General features: G+C 27.3%; 1 protein-coding gene across 3 annotated transcripts in view; it reads right to left on the bottom strand.

Moving 5' to 3' along the window:
• LOC111038188 (protein furry) overlaps positions 1–26,935 on the bottom strand; it is a 103,754-nt gene that overhangs the window by 36,820 nt on the left and 39,999 nt on the right. For all 3 annotated transcript variants that reach the window (XM_022321186.1, XM_022321187.1, XM_022321184.1), the window contains exon 21: positions 12,660–12,812. In XM_022321186.1, coding sequence (XP_022176878.1) covers positions 12,660–12,812 — 153 coding nt within the window. The remainder of the gene's footprint in view (positions 1–12,659; positions 12,813–26,935) is intronic.

A 26,935-nucleotide genomic window follows, 5' to 3' on the forward strand; every position in this document is an offset into this window, starting at 1 on the left:
TACGTCTTCTCCTTACATCTAAGTACATCAATCTGAACAACAAAATACTTATATATAAATTACTACTAAAGTCCGTATGGTCATATGGTATACAACTTTGGGGTTCAGCCAAACCATCTAACATAAAAAAATTCAAATATTTCAATCTAAATGCCTTCGATAAATTACCAAAGCCTCCTTTTAAGTCTCAAACAATATACACTCCATAAGGACCTCTTTATTCCGACAGTTCAACTCGTAGCCAAAACTCTATATAAACGATTCCACTCAAATGTCTCCAACCACCGCAATCCTCTAATCTCAAACTTATCTACCCTCAGCATTAAAGGTGACCCTGAAAGACGTTTAAAACGAAAATGGTGTCGGGACTTCCTGACTGAATAAAACTCATCCACAACTCCAAGAAGTCCCATCACTGGATGGATTCTTCGCTCAAGTCATCAGTCCCTTTTTATTAATCTATTACAACACTTACGCTTATTGTAAAAATAATATATTTACAAATTGTGTAATAAAACTACTTAAAAAAAAATCACAACTACAAAATAATAGACAAGTCGTTTGCAAATTATACCAAAAATATGGAAGATAGAAGAATGATATTTAAATATATATTATATGCAGACATTCAAATAGAAACGTAAGAATGTATTAAGTGTACAAATTATAATATTTATCTACGTTATATTAAAATAGATGAACCAGATTTGCGTTTAAAAAACCGATGATTAATACAATTATAGTAGATTAAATTAAGCTATGGACTTTAAAGTGACCAAAGGTATAATAGTATTATAGTATTATGATTTATGACGTATATGTCATGCCAAATATCAACAAATATGTCAGAACTATCGGTTGGAGTATTACGACACATGGTGACTTTCTCAGTAAAAAAATAAAAATAATGAAAGTTAGAAAAAAAGCATACATCAGAAATCAATACTATAATATATATGACTCTCTTTGCTCACAATTTAATAAGACAAGCGTCCAAATTATTATTATTGCTATTTTTTTTCGTGAACTTTGAGACTTATAGCAATATAAGACAAACACTTTACATATTTCTACTACGCTCTACACTATAAAAATAATCGGGAAACCACACGAAATCGATTGTGTCAAAACTGTCAAACCGTCAATCTTTAAAGCACATATATTATCTAATATATCTTTCATCGTGTTAAATTTGGTGAAAAATACACGTTTGGCTATTAAAAAGAAAAATGCATATAGCCCTGTAATAATCACACGTCTGTTTAAGAGGAAGACACAACAGCAACATGTGTTGTGTCTCCGACGTTACAAACGTGTGCAACATGTAGGCACCTGGCACCTAGTAACAAACTTGATTACGGTAGGACCAACCTTGTGCCGTCGGATTTAATTTAAGAATAAATTCACCTATACCCACAGTCAAACTTTAGGTTAAGAACATGATCATTGTTTTGGACGTTGGTTTGTATACGAAATTTTAATTTTCAGGTACGTTATGAGTATTTTTAAATTGTAGTATCTTACATAACCCTACCCATTATACTCCCTTAAAAATTAAAATACCGTAAAAACAATAACGCGAAGAGCGCAGACAGATAACGGTCAAACCTTTAAGTTTGATACTAAGTCAATTCACAGCAACGTCGAAAGTGACAATACGAAATTGTTGTCAGTACGATAATGCAAAATTCCTATGCAGTAATAGGTATTTATTGGAGGGGCGAAAACAAATTTTATGCGGTCTCATCAGTTTATTTGAAAATTATATTTTGATGGGGCGCACATAAATGTATAATCTTTAAAAAATCGGTTTGGTAAGTGTAAACTGTAGAAAGTACATTTTACACCGTCGGGCCATATATAATAACATGTCAATAGATTAAATCATAGAAATTTGAAAAAAAAAATACAATATCATAAGATTTATTTTAAATCTAGCCGATCAGCCTGGTATGACTTATTAATGGCTCCAACGCAGTAGGGGGGGAAGGGTTGCTAACTCGCGTCTTACGTTTGATAGAAGTAGGTAACACTCACGGATGAAACGTCATCTTATCTACCTTTTACACTCTTACCTAGTGGATAATGTGTTTATATAAATTATAAATTCAAATGTATTGTGACAGAAAAATGTCAATATTAATAACCTTTTGTTACATTATTTACTTTAATTAACTACAATTATTTTGAAATTTGTTTTGAGGGTACTTACCTACTTATATAAAATGAAATGTTTGTATATTATTTAATAATATTTATTATCATAAAAGAACACCTGAACGACTATAATACAACATTATTTTGACGAGTAAAATAATATGTATTTTATAAATTATAATTTTTGTTCATATATTATGAGTAATTGTTAGCATATAAGGTATACCTACCTACATATATTCTTATAAATCAATGATGATAAAAAAATATATATTTATTATAAATAATAGTCCTGTACATTTTTATTTGTGAATATTTGCAAAAATAATTAAATCGAGCGTAAATTTATCAGGAAACGAAAGAGTAATAAAGGTAATGGTTTATAAATTGCACAATCGATTTTAAAATGATTGAATAGCGCATCAAAACAAAAAAAAAAACGATGTTCAAGTCTACCACATTTATGTTATTTAAAGAACACTTTTTCCGAAGTATATAAATTACAAGTATATACATTCCAATCGTTGACGTGCCACAAATACTTAACGAAATTTGAGACTATTAACTCGTTTATGCAAGCTAAGTTGCTATTATAAATTATAATACATTAATACATATTTTTAAAAGGACGTCACACCTGCATGTGCTGCCTCCGTCTTACTGAAGTACAATATAGCTAATTTCAAGTCCAGAATAATCCATTTTACTCTGTTATTGTTAATATTAGAGTGAATTTACCTATTATCAAACTTAAAGGTAAGAATATTATGTTAGGGTACACATAGGTTTTTAGGAAAATTTTCATGTTGATATTTTAATTTTAGAGCAAACTATGGTCATTTTAAAATATATGAAAAGTGTACAATATTTTAAAACAACATAACTTGCTTTAAAACAAGAAATGTCAAAACAAACCTACATGGGTATCTTTGGAGAATATGCTTAGTTCTAATATTTAAATTTTATAATAGGTCAATTCACTTTGTTATTAAATACACAGAGTAAAGTGGATTATTCTGAACGTAAAATGTACTCTGTTGTGCGTTTGCAAAACAGAGACAACATGCGGGTATGACGTCCTCTTAAAGTCATTTATTAACATAAAATCTTGTTTACTCTTTACTATTATGCAGTTCAATCTTAATTAAACAACATGCCGAAATAATAAAACACAAATATTATTATTTTGTTTGTGCAAAATCTGCTTACACTTTTCATTTATTTTCATTATTACTTTTCCCCTCCGTATATATGAATGAATAATGATATAATACTTATTACCTGTCTAAGACATTCTGACAATACTAAGTAATACGAATTTGGTACCTATCCTATTATTCCAAAGTTAGGTTAGGTTAAGTTATTCCATTCATAATTTCAATAAATGATCAATCTAATATTAGGGATTTTAGAGTAAAGTTAAGTGCTTATTTGTTGTTGGTATTTTACGGATATAACTATCTTACTAGTAAAATAATTTAGTGTGTATGCTACTATACCGTATACTTTAATGAAGTTTGTAGCCATGCGATTAGGCCACCACACGTAAGCCGCAAGGCTTTGTGTTCGGCAGAACATTTTAGTTTTAGGCCAGTGAGGATTTTATGATTTTTAAAAACCGAGTCTGGTAAGACTTAAATTCATATTATGGAAGAACATTTTCTTTAGTATATAACCCAAAAGTGTTCGGTTGTATAAGTCGCTGATAACTGTTATCCATTCATCAGTACATGCTAGTAATTAGCGTAATCAGTGTGTGTGATATATTAAAAAAATATATTACATGCCTATACATGGAGCTTCTAAGTAAACGTATAGACATTAGACATTTATAGTACACAAATTGTAATTTATAAAATGATATTATCATTCAGTGGTACCTACAAAAAGAAATATTTTATAAAATAAAAGTGACAATTTTGGAGAGGGACCTTTCTTACAATCATGTTTTAACAAATTAAACCTTAATGGTTATTATATTAATAAAAAGGTATTTTTAATTAAGATTTTATTACCATTAAAAAATTATTTGAGTTCAATGAGTTCAATGAACCTATGATTAATCTCTTGTAACAAAATGTCATTTCTTAAGAAAATAAATTATTTTGATTAAAATATGTTTTGAGCTTTCACAAAATACTCGTACTAGGTCTCTTAAATACTCGAAGTATTAAAGTATTGCCATATTTATTATTTTTATGTATACAATTCTAATATTTTCATGTACGAAATCTCATTATTGACAAAAAACAAAATAACCTAATCAGATTTTTCGTAATTTTTATTCTTCTATAATGAATTTCTGGATGTGAAAATTTCGAATAAACTACTAAAAAAGAATAAAAATGTCCTCTAAACAATACTGTCATTTATCCAGTATCATATGTCTAACTTCACATATGGTTATGCTTATGGTAATGGTCAAGACTAAAAATAAATAAACATTGAATAACAAATCTTATAAACCAAGTATAAACACAAAATACCAATATATACCTTCTTCGCATTACTAATAAACTAAAATCAGTGACAACGACATTTGAATACATAATTAAATCAGAAAACCCTATTGGTGTAAATTCATGTTTTATTTATGATGAGATTTGAAACCCCAGTATCTCTTATACGAGTTACTTGGTACAATGCTCTCACTTTTCAGCTGTATTCGAATTTACGATCTAACTGTTAAGGTATATAATAATGAGCTTAAGTTATTATGGTATTTTTTTTTATATTCTGAACAGTATTTAGATATTTACGATATGAATCTATATTTTATATTTACATTTAGAAAATTGAATATAATTTTTGGATACTTTACGGATAGAATACACTAATACATTTTTTGAGGTATTTTATACATTTTTTGTGTAAGAGTGTAAAAGTATAAAATCAATATCGTAAGATATTTATTTATAATTCACACATTTACAATACCAAAATAATATATGGAATAATACAATATTATTATACCCCATAACATTAAGACGATTTGAAATCACATCCATTTTCAAAACCAACACGTTTCTTATCTATTAATGTGTTTTCAACCATGCATTTTTTTTATTTATTAAAAATATATAATTGCAATCTATACATTAAAAAGTACAATACGCAAATTTAATGGCATGATGTTTATACTGACGGGAAAAAGTGAATAATTGGGAAAGCTCTCTGTAGAAGTGCCACCCGACAGAAAAACGTGCTTCTAAAAATAATTTTACAACTTTTTTAAATTTAATTATTAAAAAAAAAAATCACAGATACGAGAGAAATGAAATGGTATTTCTTTGAAATAGCCGAAGATATCAATAAAAGTATAAAATCGTTTCGTATAAAAATATTCAAACATTTTTGATAACATTTCATACAATTATTTTTTTAATTTTAATTTATTTCATAAAAATATTGTATTATGTTCTAGTGCAATAGGAATCACATACATCGGAGTACAATTAATGCCTACATAAAATACTGAATAATACATTTTTTAATCATAATTCATAACATATCAGTCACAGCTTTGTTGTGTCACAGTCAAAAAAGAACCTCACAAAAAAAAAGCAGCCGTGTAAATTATTCACTTTTTATAAGTTAAACATACACATAGTTATACTCATAATATCATTATAATATAATCAAAACGGTGTAAGTAAAAAAAATATCAGAAGTATGAAATATTTTCTACTTAATTTATTTATTTATAATGGGACGAGGATAATGACAATATAACTAATTGTTTTTTTTTATTGTTTAACAGTAACTATTCATAATTGAAAGGATAATTAGTTTATTTTTAAAGTTAATTATGATCAAGTATTATAATTATTATAGTATATGTTAAAACCATATAATAATTTAAGATAACGAACATAATTTGTTTAAAGCAGCATAATTCATAATTCATAGATTAAACGTACCGTTAATTAAGTTTGAAGATTACTCCAAAGTATTTTAAATTATTATTTTTGAATTTTAATACATAAAATAATAATCATTTTTATAGTCAGGTTTGTATATAGATATTTTTTTAAAAAGCGTTAAATTATACAAAATTAACAATGATTTGTTTATTTATTTCGTACCGAAAACGGGTTTTATACCCGAAACAATATAAATAATATTAATATCATAATATGAAAAAATAAAAAATAAATTGTATTAAAATAAAATGGATGATAATTTGAGAAATGTATTATTAATAAATGAAATAAAGGTTCAATACCAGTGTAGCTAGGTTCATAAGGAAATAAATTGTTTGGAAAAATATTTTATTATAATATGATTTAATTAACAATATTTAGAATTTTCAAGGAATTGGCAAAATAATGAACATTTTATTACCGAATTTATAATAGGACACATAAATATAAATTTGCATTGTGTGTTTATATAACTATTTAAACATTAAATAAATATTCGATAACACAGCTAACTTCCAGGAAAATGTGTATTTTATCTAGACGTTTAAATAAACACAATATAAGTAATTTTTAATAACGGCAATAATTAATATTATAATACGTGACATTAGAGCTTTTCACTTCAGCATTTTCAAAATCTTTATTTACGACATTCTATAAACAGAGATTTTCTTCAAAATATTTAAGTATTATCATAAGTTGAACGACGGGTCATTCCATAAAAAAAAATATTTTATTGTATGTCTTAATAAACGCATAGAAACATAAAATACGAATCATCTTGAGGAAATGGCTCAACTGACTGAATGTTTGATCAAGCCATAAAAAGTACCAAATATGATCCAAACAAAACTCCATACTTTATAAAAGTAATGAATCTCTTAAAAGTAAAAACTTCTAAATTATGAACGGACTATCTTTACGATTATATTATATACACCCACCTAATCTCATTCATATTCTCACATAGAAAACGCGTCTTTCGTGGAATTTTTTTTCCTAAATACTGATAATTTAGTGATAAATACATCATTGTAAGTAATATACTGAGTGAAAAAAAAACCTTATTTGAGATAATAAAATAAATAATATAGTCATAAATAGGAATATAGGTAAGCTCGAAAAATAGCGAAACACTACTCAGTATATACAATTATCTATATAATATAAGTAAAATGTATTGTGGATAGAAAAGAGAGAAATCGATACAAGATAAACACAATACAGAAAAAAATAAGAATAATTCAATCTAAAAGAAAAATTTGGATATAATAGGTCAATGATAAAATATATAAAGCTAATTTTGCATGCATAATATAAAATAATAAAAAATGTGTTTTATATATAGTAACATTTTTACCAATAACCTGCACTAGTTAAAAATAAAATAATACAATACTTGGATAGGTTTGGGTTAAGTAGTTCGTATAGGTATAACAATATTTATTATTTTTTTTTTTAATAGCAGTAACAATATTTACATATATTTATTATTTAGATGTTAGTGAAAAACAATAATTACCCATCAGTTTTGACAAACTCAAAGTGTAGTTTGAAAAGAATTTCTGATCAATTAGATGTAAACATAAAAATAGCGTCATTAACAATCCTTCAAAGGTTCAAAAAAGGTTAAAAGGGTAATTTAAATTCCATGTAATAAAAATGGTTAGGGAATAGGGAAATGACACCGTCCTAATGAAAACCCAACCATTTTTTGTATCATAATTTGAATGACGTCGTGTTATAGAGGTACCTCATGTATAAGTATACTTTATAGTTAAAATATAATATTATGTACATGTCATCCTGCAACTTGAATTGCTTTACTTTATTATTGCACATAGGAGACCACGTGTACCTATCTAAATTAAAACAATTTTTATGTTATTTGTCTATCTGTGTAATTTAAAATATTCATTATGTTAAATTTTAATTTGCCTAAATAATCTCTTATTTAATAGTTATTTATACATTTATACATTATTTGAACAAGCAATGAGAAAAACTTTTAATAAAATGTTTAGCTAAAATAATTAAAGAATAGTATAATCTATCTAAGACATCGCATTAACATTTTTCTTTTCATGCTAAATTATTAAGCCTTAAATTAAATATGTTCAGTAATAACAAATACAGGTGCAGATAACTAGAGACAACATTACATAATAGTAATCGAAATAAGAAAACAAAATGAACTAAAACATAAAAATGATTTTTTGTAGATAAATCAGAAAAAATGTCGATAAAGCTTATGTGCTGAGATAACTATATTAAATTAAAATTAAATATCACAGCCTCGGATAAGGAATGGGTAGTCGTAAATGACTGGAGAGCTGACAAATGTAGGTATGTTAATTTTTGTGTTATTCCAAGCTTTGTGACTCTTACAGTTACTTTTTTTTTTACTTTTTCAATTTTTACTTTTGACTTGCCAAATAACAAGCTAGAACTGAATCTTCTCGATGTTGAAAATTGAAACATTTTTTTGCTATAAAAGATGTCTTCAGATACAAAAAAAAGAAAAAAATATGTCATTGTAAAGTCAATTGTTTTTCTCAGTATTTAAAAATCATAAAATATTATGTGATAGTAATATTTTAGTGATTTATTATAATAATTGCGTAACTCAAATAATATATAAAATAAATTAAACTTAAAGGCATCAAAAACTGTTGTATCATATACTTTATAAAAATTAGGCACTTAAACTATATATATATTTTTCACTCAACAATAGATATTAAAAGCAAACTGTTTTAAAAGACAAAGATAACTATACCTAAAAGTAAAGTAAATAAAAGTAATAAAGTAAACAAATATTTTAATAAATAATGTTTTGTTTACATTAAAAAAATTACCTTCGAACTTTTAGTTGGATTATAGACGGAGATTAACTATAGCACTGTATCTGGCCACAGCAATTGTAATTCATCTTTTTTTACGACATAAATAGTTTTTTTTTAAATAACCACAATGCATACACTGCTATTCTTAATTATTTAGTGACCCCACTAAGTATAGAATTTACTGATTAATTATGTACTTAGTCAATAATAATACCACCAAGTGTTTAACTTTCATTTCAAGTATGTTTTTCAATATCCAAGTTGTAAGTACAGATGTTTAAAATGTCCTTCATTAGGCAATGTACAAAATTAAACCATTTCCCTCGTATTTAGGGTTATATACGTACCTACATTAAAATGAACATCGGTAGTAACATTCCTTCAGAGATATTTAAATTTTAACAGCACGTAAACTCAGTAATAATATTGTGCTACTGCAGCCTGCAGGGAATTTTAAACAGTTAAGAGCTTTTAAAGTTTATTTATTATGTGAATCACAGGAATAAAAAGAATGAAAAAAATGTTGGTAAAAAGTTTTGTATCATTAGAAATTATGATTTTTAATTTTTAATTGTACAATGTCCACAACATTTCATTTGGACAAAGGTATTTAGTGTACTCAAAATAATTTTTACTCAATATGAGTTCGATTTACTTGAAAATAAGGACTAGCTAGTTAGTAACTTACACTTGCAAGAAATATGAAATAACTATATAATAATTAAGCTTCAATAGTAATTGTAATAGGGGTTATAGGTCATAAACCCACTAATACAGGAATTATCATAATTATAGTAATTGGTAATTAGTTTTGTACGTACCCCATACTTTAAAATTGAAACCATAACGTTGATGTGTTATTATAACCACGTTTTGGTTTAAAATTACTAAAATGTCTGAAGTAAACTGCATTCAAAAATAAATAAGTGCCTACATATTATTATTATAACAATTAAATTAAATTTTAATAATAGGTATGTGTTATAAATTGTTTATTATATTATTATGCGGGTGCGAGTTGTATTGAAATTAATTTTAAAAGTGACACATCAAATTAAAATATATAATATGCAATGAATGTGTATCATGTCAGCATTATGTTTTGGACAGCTCTGTATTATTATTATTGTGACGAATAAGCATTCCTTTTCAAACTAAATATGCGTGTATTGTTGAGCCACTATACAACTACAGAGCTTGTTTGTTAAATCTAAACATTTTAGTGAAATTGTTATTCTTATTTAATGCCTTACATGCCTGCACGGAAATAGCCATAATTTTAAGGCGCAGTTGAATATATTTCGCGTAGTTGCGAGAGGTGTATATGCATTATGCACGTATACCTACTTAGAACACATTTTTTTCACAGGCAAAATCATTTTATGATTTTTTGGATGCAAAAGGCCGTAAGTTAGGCTATTTATTAATTAAAGTAATAACTAAATATTACACCTAGAAAAAAATAATATTTAAAAAAAGGGTTCGAGATGACAGAGGTGCAAACATTGTGAATGTGTAAAAAGTGAAATCATTTGGACAAAGAAGTAATTGTTAATAATAATATTATACATATCACAATTCATTTGTCGGTGGTGATTATAGTGTTCTTGCTGGGATGTTGTTTAGAAAAAAATATTTAGAATGACACAAATTATATACAATTTCGTCATAATAGGAATTATAATTTGTAAGATGTAAAATAAAATTAATTCTACAATATATTTAAGTACCTATACATTTTAGTATCTTTAAATATATTATGAGACAAAAAAATTAATAAATAATATTACAAAATTAAACCTTATTCATTGGAACTTAAAACTTTAAAACTTTAAGTTTCCAAAATTCAAAAAATGTCTATATAAAAATAAGAGCCAACATTTACTAAGTCCACGTACGACTAAAAACTTATCTAATTTGTAATGACTTTAACAAGACTGTATTAATATTCTACTTTTGCTGAAAACCTCTAAACAAAATTTAAACTTCTTACTCAATTTGCCAATTAGTGACGAGAAAAAGACTAAATCTTTCAGTTCACATTCTTTAATTATTAATCGGTTAATTGTTATATGTTAGAAGTAGTAAGTTGAAATGTATTTGCCAAAAATGTATTAAAATAATTTTTTTATTCACGCATAACTAGTCAAGTTTGAGTATATACTGTACACTATGAGTAGTCGAAATAAAGCTTCGATTTTCAACTTCAGTATCTTTTCCGGTAGAAAAGTGAATCCAGTTGGTGCATTTGGGAGCTCAAAATTTAAAATTCCCAGAAGTTTTCAATTGCGCCGGGAAAAACAAACAAACAATAAAGATACATTAACGGGAATTTTTACTCAAAATCAATTTAGATTTTTGGTGTAACTCGAAAATAAATGACTGTGATGGGTACATAAAACATTCACTTAATGTATATATTAGCATTTCCTATGCACCATACAATTTTCAAAAGGTTTTAACTCATGTTGATCTATTTAAAGGCATATAACATTTTCGATTGTTATTATTTTTTTTATAAATTAACATCGATCAAAAAAATGTTTACCTTCCAAAACTGGCCAATACTTTAAATATAAATGTCAATTGTCGAAAAAAAAAACATGTTTAGGGGTAGTAAGAATTCTTGGTAAATCATGTTGTACATTAAAGATTTTAATTATTTGGAATTATTTTATTTACTTGTGAAATTTGAATTATATTGTATTCCAGGCGTAATATAGTAACCATATGCATATATAATATTAAGATGGTTTCCGTGAAAACGGTTAGCTACTATTGAAACCCAACTCGATTTGAAGGTGCCGCCGCTCGATTGTCAGGACTCCCTACAAGACACAGATTCTAAAGTAGAGGACCTGATGGTAACAAAACATAGACGCCGAACCTTTTTAAGTCGTACTAAAAAGTTTTTTAGGATGATGTTCTGCTGCTGTGGACGCGTTGAGGAATAGTGTTCAAATTATCATTAAAAGTTAAATGACTGTCTTATATATATAAACAGTAAATTTGTTAATTACACTGAATTGCAATTGATTAAATTATTACAAATATATTATGATTTAAATGATTGATTGTAAACCATATAAACTAATATTTACAATTAAATTTAGCATTTCAAAAACAAAATTATCTTAGGTATATTACTATCTTATATTTGGTATTTTTAAGTGCTTTGAGCGACCTCGTACAGTTTATTAAATTTTTTCATATTTTCACAACATCAATTTTATTATAAATAGATCAAATTGAAAACATGAGAAAGCTAAAAAAAAATGAGTGCCACCCTAGTATATACATATATAATATATATATATGTATTCTGACATATGATTCGAAGCTTCTAATAGCAGATATAAAATCATTTATAATACATCGTTATTTCGAAATATGAATCATTTTTTTTTAAACTCAAATTGCATACTTAGACCGAAGAAGTTATACCAATTTATTGAGCATAGAAGTTTTTGACAAAATGAATATTTATTTAAGTTATAAATAATATTTTATTAGTTAACTCCAAAAGAATAGTTTTCGGTGACATACATAATTTTTTTTGGTTAAAAAAATGATATCCACTAAACATTACTTATATCTTTTGGTATATACTTCGATCTTGTTTTCGAAATACTAAAATCCCAAACGCATTAAATTGTTCTTCAAAACCTAAGCTTCTACAGATTTTCAGCCAAAACTAAATCCCACAGGTAATACGATTATAGAAATGTCTAACCTGAAAACATGGGCATTGTTAGTTCTGGATGTATTTGAGCAAGCTGCTGTGACAAATTGAACTGCGATTGGCAAAACGTAGAAGACAAAAGTACATCAACAATCTCCGTATTTTTTTCACTGTCAAAAGCTTCGTGTTTGTCTCGCCCATCACCTGAAAATAAAATAAATAACTAATAGTTATCATAATATATATATTTTTATATACAATTAATTGATAACTATAAGATAAAATAACAAGTATCTATATACGTACAAATTACATTTAAATGTTTAAATCTCGTGATTAACACTGAACAGTATAAAATACTATCTATCAATTGTTTACACCATATTAATACTAAAACAATCCCCATTATATAATTATTATAGTCACCTATTGTTTTAAAAATTAATACTTCAAATACAACGGAATATTTCCTTGCAGATTTGCAATCAAAGAATTAAAATACATTTAATACATTTCAGCAGAAACTCAATAATAATAATACCTAATGATTACGTTTTTACTTAATGCATATTAACAAATAACAATAGATATTTGTATGAATTACTTAATACTTGATGTTGTTCGTCTATACTCTATATAATTCTTTAAACTAACGTTTGTTTTTTTTATTTACGGATTATTATGATTATAATTTGTTTTTATAGTTTTCGAGTTATATAGAACAACAAAATAGTCTATAGAAACCCAGTGGCCCATGTTGCCAAGGGTCATCTTGTATCAATAGAAAAAGAAATGTATTTTTAGTAGACCCACCATAAAATTATACATTTTTCATTATTATTAGAGCTACCTATTCAGTATAAACTATTATAACTCGACAATTACAGTGCATACACGCTTACTTATATTCACTTAATCATTTTCTTCAGTATTATGCAAAACAAATATTGATATTAAGTTATATGTTTATGGTACAAATATCTAAACTTCATAACATAATATTTGATAGTACTTTGTTAATTGAATGTCGATCAATAAATGTAATAATTTCACACAAATTTATTAACATACGTAAAATGGTGTTATATTTTATACGAGTAACGATATACTATAAACTGCTAACATAAATAGGTATAAGTATAGTTCATGTGGCAGTTCACATAGTTTTAGATTTTACTCGAGCTAATATTGTAGCATATACAGCAAACGAATGAAAATACAATTAAAAACGCTTTTTGAAATGTCAACATACACACACACACACACATAAAAGCAAACTAGGTTAATAAAATCGAGGTTAAAACAAATAAGTAATAGAATAACTAGAATTTATAAATTTAATGTGCGATTATTATAATAACAAAGGTGGATAACGTAACATTATTATGCGAATACTCTCGGTATAAAATAGTAGTATACTATATACACGCGTGCGGGCCACGAAATATTGTTGGCATTCTAGCGATAAATTACTGGCGCTGGTAACCTATACGGCTATACGTCATGATGTTTCTGAGGTATACGAAAAATAAAATAAATAAAATAAATAATAACCATAATAATAATAAATAAGCGTATAATCCCGTGAAAATGAATTGCGTGTTTCCGATTGCGCACGCGGAAAGCTGCAGACGAAAATGTAATATTCTATGTTGCTATTATTATTATGCTCTTAGGCCACCCTTCGAAATGGAATCTTCCAGTATTCTGTGAAGACATGCGATACATTTGTAGGTGCACGATCGACATCGCGGGATAATCTGCAGCATCACACGCATCGTATACCACTCATCATATTCTATTCAGTCTATTCTACTCTATATATTGAATTGACGTTGCTTCCTTCGAACGTGCCGGTATGTACTGCAAGCGGAGGCGTTATGTTTCATATCGTTAGTAAATGTGATATAATATAATATATTATATTACGTACGTGGCTCCTGCACCATCGCAGATAGGAATATTACGCGCTTCTAACTAGCTGGGCTACGTGTTTATCCGCGTATAATAAGAACGTCTATAATTTATTATAATAATATCGTCGGCGGAGAAGACAATGTAATTTTAATGTGTGTATCGGAATTCAAAGACGAATGCAGCATATTTAAAGCGGATGACTGTGTTTTTAAATGTTTCCGAAATGTATTGCAAAAATAGATATTTCAACTTTTCAAGTACCTGATAAATTGTACGATTGCATAGAGCATTCAATTATAAAGATTATTATCGGTGGCCGTTTTGGAATTCAGTCATTCAGAAGGTGTCAAGTGAACATGTCTTAAGAGCACTTTACTGTCCCGCGAAAGCGTTTTCCGAAGACGAAAAAAGCGCACATCTCCTCAGCAATAAACCCTAATAGCCACTCTCTCGGACCGTTCTGCAGCAGGTGCTGCTCGGAATCTAAATTCGTCGCAGTCAGAGATATATGTAATACATATGTATGTATGCATGTATAAGATAAATGGGACCGAAGTCGTCCCGTAGCACATGCTTTATATAATATTATTATAATCGCATGTGTATTATATGAGATTCTCTCCATAAATAGTGTAATACTATATACTATATACACAGTATAAACGTTAAGAAGTGCGTACGCATATCGCGATGTGACAGCACCAGAGGGATTGAGCAGGATCGGGGGTAGTAACCCTCGAACAGGGGTAGGTAGGTCCCTCGTCGTAAGAGTAAAATTACTACACGCGATGACATCGCAAGCACGCCTATAGCCGCCTCCTCCCATCCCCCGACAACGCATTCGACGCGTATAACACGGCTGCAGAGGAGAGTATACTCCATGTGGCTATATATATATAAGTATATATCTATACAATATATTATACATAATACACATACACACACATATATATATATATATATATATACATACACATACATTCACACACACACACACACACACACACACACACACACAGAAACACCTATGTGAGCGTATACACTGCGCGATATGAGAGCGTACATCGTATTATCGTCGAACATAAAAGTGACAATGAACGATTGACAAAAATGTCATTACGCCGCCACGTATTTTATATAGGTACCTCTACCTATACTTGTCTAACTAACTTATATCTACATATAATTAGCGGGTTACGCGTGTGCGTGTTGATGGATTAAAACGCGCGTTGTAGGTACGTATATAGCACATGGCGTTCATGAAAATAATAATAATAATAATAATAATATTTATAACAATATTTATAATATTATATACAACTCGTAGTGGAATAATCGTATTGATGCATATACCGCAGCATATCTGCAGCGGTATAACAATTATATAGCGTGGCATTACAAAGGTACGCCGACAGTTTGGCAGGATAACGGCGGAGTGATTAGGGGTAGGCGAGGGGTGGGTGGAAGCGTGCCGTAAAACGTGCCGATACTGAGCAAGTTATACACTTATATTATATACTGCAGCGGCGGAGAACTCGCCGGTCAGAGACATTTAGCAAATTACCAAATCTCGGCGTGTGTTAAATAATATCGTTGTATGTTCAGCGCGGCGTGTAATATTATATTGGAATTTAGTGTGAAGGTACCTGTAAGCTATATTGTTATCTATACCAACGTACGAGACGACCATTTTGTGGGTATGTGCGGACGACACCGAGTTACCGTCGTAACGACTTGACTACTATTGCATTAACTCGCACCGCATCCTATTCGTGCAACACAACTACTGTATACAAGTACAGCAGACGTACAGTATTGTTTCACGTTTGAAAATAATACTGAATTCGTGTTCAAATATTATTTGCGGTTGTAGACGAATAGTCTCCCGAAAAATATTATGCTATGGTAATCCCGATACACAGCTCCGTCCTATCCATAGCCGCGAGTATACGCATCACATACCATAGTTTCATAATATCTTTAAAGGTCAGACGAGCTGCACCTGTACGTCGTGCAAGCTATTTATGATGTACGTTGCTTTGATCACAACCTCAAATATATACATGCGATCCGTACCTATATTATAGGCGTTCAGGATTAATGCATCTTGCAAAACGAATATTTAACTACTGAGGAACACATTCAAGCAGTTAAAAGATACATGTATAGGTACTATGTTTTACACGTAGAAGTGATATGGAAATTGATAAAATAATTATGGGGCGCACAAAATTAACAATGTATTAGACGACGTCATACTTATACATGACCGGAGTTTTCCACGACAATATGAATAATGGATACAAACGAGTATTGACAGAGTACATATTCAAGTATTTGAGAGGACGGTATGTAAAACGTGCCATTCGAAACGAAAACGGAATAAAACAACCTAAGCATAAGACGACGATCATACGTGAAATCAAATAGCTTGAGAAAGGCAGGACACTTAGCTTCGATAGATAAATAAAAAGCATGAACAAATGTGTACAGAGGTAAGCCACTTAGACTTTGAGACCTAGAGGGTAAATTAAAACACGGTTAATAGATAAATAACATGCGATATTATTTACATACCTTTGAAACCAATAATTGAAAAATAGTTTCAAAAGACAGAACAAGAAGTAAAGAAAATGGAAATAAAAATGTATTTCTATACTATTTTAATCATTATTCCACCAATTTTAATTTAATAATAAATGGGACAGCCATTATTTAGTTTCGTAAGAAAAAATACAAAACATAAATGATTTATTAAACGATATTTATTGCGATTATTTTTTTTTTTTATTCGTGATGCTCAATAATTACGATTATGCGGCACAGAAACCACTATACACCCATAGTCGTAAATAATTTGTATACGCTTATAATATAAGCTAGCCCATTATTATAGACTCATGAGTAACAGAATATAAAATAAATAGTTTAGAAATAGTGTACCTATAGCAGTTGGAAGAAGAAATGTAGCAAATTTCTCATAGGTAGTCCATACCGGTAGATATGTTAAACAAAAAAATGCATTCGTGTGACATCAATAAATCATTTAAATTATTATTTCCATTAATAAATATGGCAAACAATTAAAAAAATACTTTTTTATTGAAATATTATGCTTTAATTATGTCAAGTTTCAGAACAAAGTTTCTACACTTAAATAATAAAGAGGGATAAAGGATAATTTTTTGTCGAAACTGCAAGCATAAATCGTTAATCAAACCCAAAAATGGTTTTTTCGTGTGCTTTCAAGTTTGCACCGTCAATATAAACCTTCAACAGTGTTTGTACAAAAATGTTGGTCATTTAACCCACTTGGATAAATAGAATAGGACAAGCAGGTTAACGGTCCTGCGATCAATTGTATGGTGTGATTTATGATCGCAAATAAGGCTTCGAAACAATTTTAGTTTTAGATGTCAACATTTCAAGATTGGGAATGTGGTGATGGACGGATGAGGGTAATGGATAAGAAGACTTTATTGATAATCGTCTTTATTGGCGTCGTTCGACACGGCAAAACTAAGGGTATAAATAAAAGCAACTCGCCGAGTAGTTAATTTACACAAAACCACCGCATTAACTATGGAAGTAAATCTATAAAGAGAACCCAATAGTTTGTCAATGTACACTCCAATTACTGCCTACCTAAAGCCTTATACGCGTGTATTAAATAAATATTATTAACCTTAAATTTTAAGTTTGTTGTTTCGTCTTTTAAAAAGAAAGTGTAATGTATAATATTTGTATAGAAAACCAATTTGAATGATAACAGCGTATATTAAGATGCGGTATTTATTACAATTTGATATTGAAAGTCAGCTAAAAATGAATAAAAAATCAAAAAACAAGACCAATTTTTAGTAACGAAAAATCGTTTAAATATCCTAAACAAACCAGGAAGAAGTAATGCTAATGCAATTCTCCCGTCAATTCGTGGTACCACTCAGGAAAAAAAGGGTTTTAAACATTCCCACACACACACATATAACACACAAAATGGTCATATTATTAAAATCATTGTAAAAAATAATTTTTACAATTTTACGAACACATTTGGTTTTTTATTGCATATATACTGTTCTACACAATACACTATAGTTGGAACATAATATAAATTACATTTAATGTTGGTATATTCAGCGAAAAAGCCGAGAATTTCTAGGTTACACTAAATTTAATAATGTATATCAAATATTCATACTATTATTTAATGTTATTATAATACACAATGCCTGTAGTACATTAATCTGGGGCAGGTTAAAAACGACGATTCTTTATGGACATTATATGATTTATTAAAATTAAATAAATTATATATGAATTTGGTCAAAAAGGCTATTTATATATACATTTAAAATAAATTTTAGTTTTAATAGGTACTAAAAGTTTACAAATAGTATGCCAAAAGTATTCTCAAACTATGGGTACTAATTTTTAATAAATTGAGAAAAATCAATTTGAGTGGAGGCAGTTAATTCGATATTAGTACCTAAACCTATTTCAAAAATATAACTCAGATATTTTTACACAAAAATGTAACTTTTTTTGTTATAATTACAACGAGTAATGACTATTAACGTAACATTATAAAACAGGACGACTATAATAACACTGTAAATAACAGTTTTTTTTTCACAATCTATAGCCTTTTCACATTTACATATTAGGTAGTACAATAAACATAACTGAATTACTGTATTAATGATAAATTCAAGAAAGAAAGAGAAATAAACAATAAAAAGAAAAAAACTACTAATTCCCAACTAATGCATGCCTTTTTTATTAAAATATACCATTGTAAATTTGTACATATTAATCAACGAGGGCCGTGAAACTTCAACACATAAATTAATTATTTTTTTATTTTAAGTATTTATGCCAAAATAATTGGCGAGCAAATAGTACCCACCTTAAACATGATTTAGTGGCCCATGATTGATCCATTATTAAATTTTAGTAAATCATTAAATTAATCAATTGCATCTCACGGGTATTAATATTATATTAAATGGTTACACATACACAACCATTAAGTTAAGGGCCAAGACCACTAAAATTTGAACTCATTAATATTGGTTTTCCTAATATTATTAAGGATGAATTTGATATTTTTGTTCACTAAATTATAGCTGTTTGCAAATAGCATGTTTTTTATTTGTCAAATAAATGTTTAAAAATGGCGTTAGATTGTTTGGAGCTTTTATTTGTTTAGGCAGTGACCATAAAAAATCATCTTTAGGAAACTAGAATACAGTCACTCTTAATTATTTCAATACAAGTTGAATCCTTCAGAGTCCAATATTCACATCTTTCAAAAAGTATCAACGTTCATGTAAATATGTATTTAAAAATAATGTATTAACTATAATAAATGCATTGCTATATTTTATCATTATATGTGTGAATACGTTTTAATTTTTCAAATGACACGGTATACTTTTACTTTTGTTTGAAACAGAAGTAACTTTTCAGAGAATTTCAATATATCAAAATCAAATTAGGAAGGATTAACTATAATTCGTTGTAAGTATTTAAAGTTTCGATGAGAAGTAGAAAAATATTTTCGATGTTTATGCATACGAATTCCCAGAAAAATGTCCTGTTTAAGAATATGAAATTGTATGAAAAAATATGTTAAAAAACAATAAAAAATATTTCCAAACACATTGATACTTTTCAAGAAAATTACCTTAAAAAAATCACTTTGTATACATATTAAAAATATACATTTAAAATCACCTTGTTCAGGTAGGTAGTAAAAACGTTTTCATTAAAACTATTTTATGTAAGGAGTTCAAGCCTGATTAAATTATTGCACTACTAATAATTGAACTAAATAAATAACCCAACCCCTTCAATGTTATACATAATCATTTATATGGACAATGTCACAATTGAATTGCAACGTGCTGTATACATGTATGTATATAAATATTGCATATGCATAGGATAGATTATATAAATACAATTTACCTAACAAGTAAAAACCCTCTATTACATAAAAAAAAAGATTTCAAAATATTATTCAGTGTTTAATAATTGTTAAAGCAACCAAAAAATAAATAATATTAAAAAAAATAAAAGGAAAAGTTAGTTACCTATTTAAACGTAAAATATATAAAAAGAATTTTAGTTGAAACATTTTAAGGGGTTTTAGCGTTTAGCAGTGTTAAAAAAATAATTTATACCTATATACAAGCATTATCTAATTATATAAATTTAATAAATGATCCTGTTTTGGAATTTATAAATTGTACTGCAGATAAACTAACTACGAATTACTAAATGTTAAGTTTAGTATCAAGCAAATATTGAGCCGTTATTATTATAATCTATATAAAGTATTCAAAAAACCTAAGTAGGAAAAATGCACATTACGAATATTCATGAACTTATTGGTTTCCATACGTAAATTGATAAATTATTAGTTTCAAATGAAGTACGAATAATAAATTTTGTACTGATAATTAAATTATTCCATATGATAAAATGTATACAACTGTAGAACGGTAAATACATCTATAAACAATAGGTAACTGGCAACTTCTATGTAAAATAATAATAAGATAGGTATTGAATTAATTTTATGTAAGTATATAAGTATTTAGCTTTAAAAATAATATGACAATTTTGGAGCTAAACAAGGCATTTAGAAAATTAATTCTATAAATATGGATGAACTTTTTTCGTTTCATCAAAAAGCTTGGAAATTTAATAAAAGGTTACTAACACGTAGTTCGCACTTAAACAAAAAAATATAAATTTGTGCAAATTCATTTATAAAGACATTTGAACTTCAAATTTAGACTTAATTTGATATTTAAACAAAGAATATTGCTTCTAGTTACTTTGCTGTAATTTAAAAATATTATTCGTGAAGACCTGAAACTTGTACGTACCCATAATTTTTATTTTTATACACATACAATGGCATTTTTAGATAAAAAGCTTCGGCAAAAATAATTCCTAATAATATACCTTATAGTAAAATAAATAACTTTAAAAGCAACATAAATATATCAAACAATATACTTAGTAATATAAGCTGACAGACCGTCTTTGCTAGAAATCGTTATTCGTTTGCATTGATTTATCATTGAATTCAAATTTAACACATACATTACACTACTTACTCACGTATATTCGACAGCCGCTTATACAGCAGACCGGTTATCGCTACTTTCCTCCTTTTTACACTTATTAATTCTAAATTTGTTTATTTAATTTGATAGTTTTATAGTGTCAACACAAGTCTTGCTTGGCTGGTTATAATAAATTATCCTATTTATTACCACCAAAAATTTACATTACTCGTATATAGAGTTAGACACACAATAGTGACATACATTTTTTTATGAAATTGTAAAAAAAAAATAAGTTAAAGAAATGTATGTACACCACAAATTTTAACTTTTTTACATGCTGCATATTTATTATATTTCTGGACATTATAGTCAGTTACCAACATATCTGGACAGTTTATATTGGATGATAAAATACATTAATTATATGTATCAATTTAAGTGGATAGTAACTAAATTGTTTATAATGTACATTACATCAGGTACCTATAAAGTATATCTAATATAAAAATAGCTATTCAAAAAAATTCGACTTTTTTATTCAGGGTTATAACGTATGGTAGTCAAATCAAAATTAAAACCAAATTTTTAAACATGAATATTTAAATCGTGAGAGTGAATGAAAATACACATAATTACCTTCAGTATAGGTGGATACAATTTATTACCACAATACGTATATACCTAATATTATCATCGGGATACTGATATCGTCATAAAAATGAGTTGTTGAGGTGTTTTTTTTTTGTCAGTACTTTGTTTAGTAAAACGATTTATTTGAAAAACATTGTGTCAAATTTAAATTGAATATTTAAATAGTAGGTAGATAAACGGACGAACAAAACTGACATATTATGTGTATTGCATGACATATTTCCAAATAACCAATTCATTTAAGTAATTAAAAAAAATCTAATAAATGTAATTAATAACTTGTGTGTTCATTGCAAGTGTTAAATATACATAAAATCGAATTCATTCATTGTAATAGGTATATTAATATTTTTTAAATTTACTTTTTACAAATTGCACTATTTTATCGTTCTACTTACTGGAAACTTATAAACGAGGGAGCTTATGATTTTACAACTATGCTAATTGTTTATACATACATAAAATAAAGTAGGTATTAAAATTTAACGTAGGTACATAAAATGTATCACACATTTTACTAATAGTAAAAAAAATTGAATTTGTGATGGTAATTACGTAATATACCTGAGTAAAACAAATTCCCAAACATGATTCTATTCTTATATGGTTTTATACCTATTTTAGACTGAAATGTGATATTTACGAATTAATATACCCCATATTTTTTTTAATTAGCTTTTATAAATAATATAGCTCAAAAATTATATTACATAATGTTTCACATTCAACTGTAAAATTAATTATAACATTTACTTTTTATGTAAAAGATTACCGATAAATTATCAATTCTAGATATTTCATGTTTCCACTAGTTACGGTTAAGTTTCGGATTTCCATGTACTATTTTAGATTTATTCAACGAACCAAAGTCTTTTAATAGGGAACGACAAATAAATCTTTAGTTTTGAAATAGAAAGAAAGAACTCTGATAGCTATCAGGGCAGCGTATTTTGGAAAATCGATAATATCATTCAATAAGAATAATATCTGTAGCTTATCTTCTAAGCTGAAGTCCGTTTAAACCGATGGATTTCAGAATACACTTAAAAAGGATTCATTAGATATGAATGCTTGTAACATAAGCAAGTCATTTCAAAATGTATGTAGAATATTTTTCAATTCTTTATTATAAGTGGACGCATTTTGAGAACAAACTAGAGAACCAAATTCGAATGACGATATCCAACCCATGTGCAATAAAATGTCGTAAGGCAAAGAATGTTTTTTGAAACTTCGTGTGTTAACGTTAACAAAACCGAGCTTCTTAATTACACATAATATAAATTCATTAAAACATTCGAATCATCTAACAACCAAAGTTTGGCGCTTTCATCTAATTATAAATTCATTACAATTTCCAAAAAAATTAAATACAACTAGAATCAAACATAATCACGAAGAGCAGATAAACAATAAATTAATGAATGTCTATACTAGAATTTAACAGTGTAAACAATAACTAATAAAGTTATTTTAAAAGAAGAGGATTTGTAATTAAAATCGCTAATAGTGTTAAAAACACTCGTATAGTCACATATTTTAACAAGACGACTGCATGGGGATACGATGTTTTAATAATAAATTGTCATTCAATTTTTAGATTCAAAAATAAAATCAGAATCAGCTATTAAATGGATTTTTACTTTGAAAGTAGTAATCAGGTAATATTTATTTTTAAATTTTGAACGTGTTTATTACACTTTAAATACCTAATCTTTTGCATAAATAACAATACATCGTTTTCCCATTTATGATTTATGATATGAATTACATAAAAAAAAACAGGTAAGTATGGAGATTTAATGTTTAAAGGATATAATATACAGTTAATAATAATTTATTGTAAATGGAAAATAAAAAAAATAAATATGTAATTGAAATACTTTAGTACTAATGTGTTTGATTGTATCGAATTTTATACATATTGTTACGGAAATAAATACTGCAAAATTGTAATGAATTAAGTGACAACTGGCAATGTTTAAATGATAGCATAAAATAATAGCACATCGCAGCCTTACGATAATCTATTATGGAATATTAAGTGTCGTATAGTCAAATAAATTAAATATGTTGTACAATATTGATGGGTTAAAAATATTAAAACATTAATCATTGAGGTTTGACGTAGTAATAAAAAGAAAGAAAAAACGATAAATAATGATAATTATTTTACAAATGCATTTAATAAATTACTGCTAGTTTACAAATATATATTTTTTTATAGTAAACAAGTACCATATTCTTGGCTAGAATACAAAAATGAATATTAATTTCTGATTAACGCAAAACATCTTAAATTAGAAAAAAGCAAAATAATAATTATATTGTTTCAGACTTTTCATTTTCTTATTGATAATTTTAACATTAATTTGGGTTTACAGAAATCAAACATAAATCGAGCATCAAAAAATGATTGTACTTTAGATGAGTAGAATTTAAAAAAAATTCTACTTAGAACACTACTAAATGTTAAAAGTTTTAACTCAAAATTAAAAAGTTATTTTAAAAACCATTTATTTTTTTGCAATATCGAGATTAAATGAGAATTTTATTTTTTTATAATCTTCAGACCAAAGTTCAACATTTAAAAAACCTTATTAGAACTTTTTACTATTGTATTACTCAAGATCATAAAATTAAAATAAAAATTAATTCACTAGGCACTAGGCAAGAACTACAAATGTATGAATAAATATTGAGACACAGTTTAAAAATATAATATAATATATTTTTAATGAGATAAATTTTTTAATCTAATTTGTGTAATCAAAACTATGTAACAGAAAATTAATATGTTAAATAATTATTGAATATTATTTTTCAAAATTACCATAATTTTAAGACTACATTTTCATCAACATTAAGGCACTATTTTAAGTGATTGTAACATGCAAATTCTGCGTAATGCTTATAAAATTATAAAAAAACATTTCTTAATGAACAAGAAAAGGTAAAGTTCAAAAGTTAAGCCAATGTATTAATACAAACCCCCATAGAAAGACAAAATTAGCATATTTGATAGCTAATTTTTTGGTAATTCTGAAAATAAAATATTTTGCTTACTGTCTTGAGATATTTTTATTGATTATTATTTATTAACTTTAGTATGTTATAACCGAAATTGTTAATCATTTCTGAAACTGGTTATTAAATATGAGTACGACAAAATTGGTTAATTTTTAAAATGCTGACAGTTTCTATAGTATTGTAATATTAAGGACTTATACTACAAAATAGGTAAAATACTAGGTAATAGATGATTTTAACAATTCTGTGCTAATACAATTGTTTTTTTTTTTTACCAGACTATTCAGACTGAAAGAAATTTCTCGGTGGCTGATAATTTTTAAGGATTTCGAAATAAGACATTTTCGAATTGCACGAATGCGGGTCTTGTAAATGTGTGAGTAGTACATAAGTGATCAGTGGTGTGTGGGACTGTGTGTAAAAGAAATAGCGGAACGCTCCCGCACAAGCATGTACAATTCACCACCTTTGAGTTGCAAGCGTGAACGGTAAACAATTTATGCTCATCAGTTGTGTGTAACATTTGTCTATTCCCTACCGATCGACCTAATGATGCGACAATATTTCAGAAAACCGATCTGAATTCGTTATAATGTCTACTCGAGATTTGTCAGTCCACATTTAAGGATTTTTGATTTAAATTCGTTTGAAAATTTCGAAATTTCAAAATATTCAAACTAAATCTGTATTTAGTGGGTTAAATTTTTGTAAAAATGGACTGACCGATAACAGGTAGACATAATAACGAATTTAAATCAGTTTAAAAAATAATAACGCATTTCAAGATCGATCAGCAGGATGGACAAATGGTTGGTATAATTTGGTTAAAATTACTGTCCGTCGCTGATCCCCTTAAATACATATATTTAAAATAATATAATATAGGTATACGACCATTGGACACAACATTTAGAACTATAATATACTCATTGCTCAATAATATTACGAATCGTCGTGCCATGTGTATTAAACAACTACAGTTTCGATAGCTCAAACACTCGGTATATAAAAAAAAACACTTATTTAAAAAACGGTTTACAATTAATACTATGTTATATTGTGCGGGCTTAAAAATCCAAAGACAGTTGATTGATTACACAGTACACATACATATTATATCGGTCTTTGAACTCAGATGAATGTTAACAATGTGTACATGAATATCATTAGATTATCTTGTATGTTTTAAGAACAAAAAGCGGTGAGAAAATATATCTAAAATATTGAGTAAGTATGATTTAATAATAGAAACCATTTCTTATATACCTATTATAAAATCATATTAATATTAGTTATGTCACATGTGTAATATTAAAACTTTAAAACATATTGTATTGATTAGACAACAACTTATGATATCAAATATGTTAACAGTGTTTAATAATCACATACCTACAGCTAGGGCAAGAACAAATTGTGTTGTGGCGATTGTGATGAAATACGAAAAAAACGTAATTTAACGTCTGCATGAATACCTAAAAATATTATATTTTGATGCGGAATATCAATAATTTTTTTTCATTTGTTATTATACAACAATATAATATTAATCGCATATAATACAAAATGTAATAGACATGACAATTTTAATTAGAAAAATAAATGTATACACGAAAGTACGAAACAATAAACCATATATTATTT

This window comes from Myzus persicae, unplaced genomic scaffold (genome assembly GCF_001856785.1).
Source record: "Myzus persicae strain clone G006 unplaced genomic scaffold, MPER_G0061.0, whole genome shotgun sequence".
Taxonomy (NCBI): Eukaryota; Metazoa; Arthropoda; class Insecta; order Hemiptera; family Aphididae; genus Myzus; species Myzus persicae.